The sequence below is a fragment of the Ambystoma mexicanum genome, chromosome 2q (genome assembly GCF_040938575.1).
Source record: "Ambystoma mexicanum isolate Mex_15411 chromosome 2q, UKY_AmexF1_1, whole genome shotgun sequence".
In the NCBI taxonomy this organism is placed as follows: domain Eukaryota; kingdom Metazoa; phylum Chordata; class Amphibia; order Caudata; family Ambystomatidae; genus Ambystoma; species Ambystoma mexicanum.
The window spans coordinates 675,888,736-675,895,019 of NC_090924.1; the positions used below are offsets into that span (position 1 = coordinate 675,888,736).

The 6,284-nt window shown below is 43.8% G+C and overlaps 1 protein-coding gene across 4 annotated transcripts in view; it reads right to left on the reverse strand.

Annotated features, from left to right (window-relative positions):
* USP7 (ubiquitin specific peptidase 7) overlaps nt 1-6,015 on the reverse strand; it is a 2,259,762-nt gene extending 2,253,747 nt beyond the window's left edge. For 2 of the 4 annotated variants that reach the window (XM_069647849.1, XM_069647847.1), the window contains exon 1: nt 5,468-5,679. In XM_069647849.1, coding sequence (XP_069503950.1) covers nt 5,468-5,546 — 79 coding nt within the window. In that variant the 5' untranslated portion in view covers nt 5,547-5,679. Of the gene's footprint in view, nt 1-5,466 lie in introns of all 4 variants that reach the window. The other 2 variants (XM_069647850.1, XM_069647848.1) reach the window with 2 other exon arrangements.
* Nucleotides 6,016-6,284: the final 269 nt, after the last annotated feature.

Consider the following 6,284-nt stretch of genomic DNA (forward strand, 5'->3'; position numbering starts at 1 on the left):
TCTGTAACTGATTAACTGTAGTTAGGACGGAGGGTGCCTTGATGGCAACCAGTTGCACATCTGAACTGATGGATAGAGCAAACTATTTCTTAGCGTTGCTTATTCACCAGTCGTTAAGTATAACAGGTTATCCTTTATCTTGTCAGGATTCTCAATTTGTGCCATGCACCTGTACTCGCAGGAAGAAACTGCCACCTCAAATCCCACCATCGACACACGGAACCTCAAAAGTTCATTTTTTTGGCTGATGGTGACACTGGGAATTTGTTGTCAGAGGTTGGTGCAGTAGGCTGCCTCACACCTGCTCCTTTTTGAGCAGTGCCAGCATTATTGTCCAGGACAATAGCATTGCCTGATGCCACCTAATATCACTTGGTCAGTGAAATGTAGTTTAAGAATTGGTCAAACCTTTTTTACGGTCTAAGGAAGTAGTTTGACAGCTGCAGCAGGAGCTTTACAATTCATTTCACTATACACTGTCCAACACTCCTCCGGCCACCAAAATATTTAACTTAGATAATGCAGGGCAGGATAGTTTCAGCCTTTCTCCCTTATACAGGTTTCATCAAGAGGATACCAGCTTCATTAGCAGTCCACGTTAAGGTCACCATCGAGCCCCTACCTACAGTGCCCCGAGATTAACTCAGGGTCTGACAAGCTTCCATCTACAGGCTATTGCCATGGCCAAGACAGGAACTATCTCCTGCCCCCCAGCTGGCACACAAATATAAATATTTGAACAATCTTGTGTGCCTAAACTAATACAGGGTTTGAAACTGTCAGAAGCTGGGAGCTACTTAGCTCCTGGTTTTAGCAAAGGGGAGCCTGGTTAGCTTGAAACCAACAGCTACCAGGAGATCCTTTTGACTCCTGGGGCAAGTGGTGCCATACAAACCTACCTATTAGATGTTCGCTACGTATGTTTGGGAATGTATATAAAAGACGATAAAGAACAAACTTAAGGAAAAGTTGGAGCATATTGGATAACATGAAACGGACCAAACGGTACCTTTGCATCTTGCGCAAAGTTAGATTTGCTGTGCAGTCTATGCTAGCTCCCGGTTCCCCAGATGTAGCTCCTGCCTTACTGGTTATGCCGGATATGTAGGAGATGCTTTTTGCTCCTAGTCAACAAATCCTAATTTCGATCCCTGGAATGTGGTCTAAATATATAAAGTAAAACAGTTGGGCCCACTGTCCCAGGGGGGGGAACCCATTCTCAACCCATTTTTTTCGTTTTTAACTTCGGGGCAGATTTACATCAAACCAGAACTGGCACTGGCAATGCCAATAGTTTGGGCTTTTGTGTAGGCAGGGGAAAGGCACTTGCCAGACACTGCCAGAGGGGTGTTAACTGACAGTTTATGGTAGCAGGCGCAATATGGTTCAAGTACCTGGGCATCTAATAGCAGTGCCCGGCAAATGCCTAATAATTCTACACAAGCCAAAACGGTTGCATTTGCCAAGGCTGTTTTTTAAACAGGACAGTGAAGGACAAGCTTAGTGCTTATAAACAGAGTGGCTGAAGGCAGACTTGGTTAAGATTTTTATTACATCAGTAGCGTGTTTACAACACCAAGTCATTAACCCTCAGAAGGCCAATTTGAAAAAACACAGGCCGGCACTTCCAGTGCAAAGGAAGATGGTAAGGCTTTTTTATTATAAAAATTGTATATGGTTCAACAAAGAATCTTTAAAAATACAAAAGACATACCATATATACAAAAAGGTAATCATAACAACTTAGACAACATTTACAAACAACCAAACATGTGCTCAGAGTTCATTGAGCCATAAATAAAAACACTACACATATCTACGCTAAAACACCCCTTCTTTAAATAATGGGGAAACAACATTGAATTAATGACTGCATCTTGTACAGTTGCAACTAGAAGTACATAGACTTTTGTTTAACCATAATAACTCTAGGCTGAAATCAATTTTACAAGGGCTTCTCAAAGTTTGAATAAGTATCTAGCCAACGCCAAAATGAGTTGGGTATTGCCCCCTCGCATAGCTTTTTCCCCAAAAAGGATTGACATGCAATTTGCGAGTTCTGGACAGCTTTCACCCAATAGCTGTTGTCTTTGTTGATCAAAATAAGATCAGCACACAACCAAATGTTTTAGTGTTTCTTCTTTGGCATGTATCAGGCAAAACCAACAGTAATGAGATGTGCGCTCAGTATTACAAAATGTATAGCACACGTTCCAGGGTTGGTAACTGATTAAGTTTAAATTTCATGTAGATATAGCGAATCTTTGAAGAAGGACATTTCAAAATGTAACTAGGTCGATGTTCTTCTCGTTTCCAAGAATGCATGCTCTCAGATTTCTAGGTCTTGTTCATATTAATAGTCCAAATCCAATCTATTTCATATAGTTTTCACTTGACATTTGGAAACCCTAAACTTAAATCATCAGACCCTGCGTTAATCCCTGCAAGAACTTGCTGAATTTGATTAGCAAATAAAGTAGTGATGAAATACTATGCTTAATTACAAGAGTGTTGAGATCTTGATATAATTAATTCCTTACTGGGGCTAACATTTTGGCATATATAGAAAGTTTACTCCAGGTAGATCTTGCCGATAAAGAAACTAATCTAAATTCATGACGACCTATAGAATTTGGGACGGCTAGCACAAGCCCCAGGGTCTTTTTCCACATCTGTCCTTGCAGCCTATCCAAGACATCGTCCATGTTGAATAGACATACATCCAAACCATACAGTAGGCCGGGGGCTCCACTTTGGGGCAGAAACTGGATAGGACCGGCCACAGGGATTAGCATGTCCATGGGCAGTTGATGGGTAGGCAAATAACCAAACACCTGCTGTGCCCCAATACTCGTTATTACCCACTATCTGTACTCAAACGCTAGAGTTTTGGTTTATAGGTGGTGCAAACACCACCCAATAGCCCCAGGAGCATCCACCATAATTTGTGTCCAACTTGTTTGTATTTGGTGTAAATCCACCCAGCAGGTTGCAGTGCATGTGCTCACGGAAGCATCCTTTTCTCTAAGAGAACATTAATTTGAGTAGGCCAAAAAGTTTCTCTTTTCTTAATGTGTTCAAAAGTTTAACGTATCTGTTCTTGTTTAAGTGCAAGCCCCTCTGGAGAGAACAGGTCAGAAACAAACTTAACCCAAACAGATGGCTTCCTTCCATCTGAGCCTGGAGTACTCGGAAGACAAAGGCTTGCCAATAAATTAATTAGCATCAACTTGCTCTATTTTTTTGGATCAACACTCCTTATAATATCACACCCCTGGGTAAAAGTACATACATTTCTCTCCTATGGGCACTTTTTCCTGTAACTTTGCTATTCATCCTCCATGGTGTGTCTCAATCACCAACCCAAAAAAAGCAAAACATCAACACGACTCAAGCCCAAAATTGTAACCAGACAGACAAACAGTGGAGGCAAGGCAGCTTCAAAATAAATGTCACCAGCTTCTTCACTGAAAACAAATGTGGTCTATACCGGCCATCCGTTTTAGTTAATCGCATGTTGTGCGCAGTATTATTATGCAGAAAAATAGCCCAAGAATCTCAGATCCAAGTTCAGTACATAAAGGTCAAACGAGACAAAACACGTAAGAGTTTCCACCATTTAAAAACGCTTACAAAACCAATGCTCGGATTAAAACACCCGTTATGCAATTCTACTTCACTTGCCTTTAACATATGTTCCTATAATTTCGAGATGCTTTCGAGCACCCGAACTCATGCAAGTATCAAGGAAAATAATGTAAAGAACTGGTAAACTTAACAAGGCCAAGAACACCTTTCAAAAAAGGTAAAATTTCAAAAAATAGGCCAAATAACAAATGCAGTAAATTTTACGAACGTCCACTGTTCCATGTTAAAAAAAAACCTGAGAAGACATCAATGCTTCTCATTAGAGGTAAAGTTTAAAATCCCTGTTCAAAATGCTAGAGATCTCAATCCCTCCATAAATTCATAACCTTTCACAAGCAGAGGGGGGATTAGGAAGTGCTCAAAATAATGGTCTACTACATGTATCTTGAACAATTATCGAAGCCCTAATGAAGTGCTAGTGTTTCAGTCAGTAAGTAAGTGTGTTGACTTAAAAGGCGATTACTAAAACATATACAACTATATCATAAAAGACAAGTTTGGACTATTGCTCATATACCTATGCATTTGAAGTGAGGATGCGCACGTTTATTTCGATAGCCTTTTTACAAGTTATGAGATCCCCGCCCAAGGCACTGAGCCCTATCCATATAATTAGGCGTTTAAAAAAAATAGGGAGCTCGTAACCCTCATTTTCTGCTGCTAGCTGGACCAACTAAACGTTCGTTTTTTATTATGGACACGGATTAAAGTAGTACTGGGTAACATTCATGGTTTGGTCAACACAGTATCCTACTCTCAACTTTGGATTTTACATCATGGGAACAAATTCGTCCTACTTTTGAAATCCTCACAGGCGAAATTCATAACCATGTGGCCACTGGAATGTTGATGTCTTCACAAATAGAACAATTTCAAAACTCATACCTTTTAAAAACTACCAGATTATGGTCTCCCTTGACCCGATAATGGACTCCATAAAATGTATGCACATCAGAATCACAGCATTATCTCAACACTGATCACACTACACTTACCGGACCCTTAACTCTCCTAAAAACGAGATCCAAAACGGGACATGAGGGAAATGTTTAATAGTCAAACTGTTTTCATATGTATTAAAAATAGATTTGCACAGCCATACCCGAATTATTGTGTTGCACACTTACTGCAACTATTGCAATCATAAACCATACGGCTCCGTATTCGCGAATCTCACATGAGTGAGAAACGTTTGCAATGTCAGTGCCAAACACTGGAGAACCGGGTTAGCTGGATCACACTGCGTTACCTGTCAGTTGAGCGCTGACTCGAAACGATAGAAATAACTTTCTAGAGACCCTAACCATCTCTCGTTAACACCGATGTAGTAGTAACCACAAATAGGTTTTCATATATACCGATGACTTTCAAAGATTATTGAAACTCACTATTAGTCTGTCCTTCACAATGATCCACATAAATCTCCCACCTAAATAAGACGCAGAATTCCTCGTACTAACCTACCTCACAAAGGACAAGCAAGGCTTTACGTGATAGCCTATACAAACGTTGAGACATGGGTGTGTTGGGGTGGTGTAGAGGTACAACTGGTATTGACGAGAGGAAGAAGCAAGTATCTATCTGCCGTGAGGGGTACGTATGTCATACAAAGTCAGAGAGCGAAAGCCTCAAGAGTGGGATAGTTCACAGTACATCAATGTTAGAGGGTGCAAGTCTTTGGTTAGGGAGAAGGGGCAGAAGTTGGGTGCAGACGGGCTGTATGTTTTGTCAGTGAAAAAGAGTTCACACTTCGACTTCGGGGCCAGAGTTGTGGCTATTACTGCAGGATAACAGAAAGTAGCTGAGGGCTGACACTCACCTTCCATCTCCATGTCCTCGGGCTCACTGAGCTGCTGTTCACCGGGGTGCTGCGGCGGTTGTGGCTGATGGTGGTTCATGTCGCTAGGCTCCTCGGCCTGCGCTACTCGCAGCGCCCCGGGTTGAGTGGAGAGGGGCCTGGGCGGCGCGGCCTGGAGCACCGCCTCGGGCTTGCCTGCGGGCTGGGCAGGCGGCGCGGGCAGGGCGGGAGAAGCGGTGACCGGAGGAAGGGACACGCGCACGTATTTGCTCGCTATTCGCCCAATTTCGGCGCCGACGGTGGGGGCCGGCGAGGCGCTCGGCCGCTTCCCCTGCGCGGCTACCGAGAGGGCGAGCTCTGCCCGTGGGGGGCGAGAGGACGCGCAGCGCGGGCCACCAACTGTCAATAGTTGGGCGCTCGTGGCCACTGCTCTGGGAGGCACTGGCACATGTCTAGCTCCGCTGCCGGCTCGGTAGCTCTCCGCCCGGTCCGCGGTGCACAGCTCAGGACCAGTTTGCTGCCACCCGGCGTTGCTCCCGCGTCTCCCTCCAGCTGCAGACGTCAGATACTCAAAATGGCGGCTCCATGAAATGTCACATCCGCATGGGTAGCAGCGCAGGGCCAAGGAGGCAGGAAGGGAGGAGCAAGAGAACTGAAGGAAGGGAGGAGCCAGAGAGGAGTGAGACAGTCAGAGAAAGGTGAACGAGAAGAGATTTAGAGAAGGAGCTGTAGACTCCCAACGAAAGCTCAAGTTAGACGGGACAGAGAAGTTGCATGCGATTCCACATAAAGTATGTTACAGCACCACCCGTGTCAGCAAAAACCACAGTTCATTGGA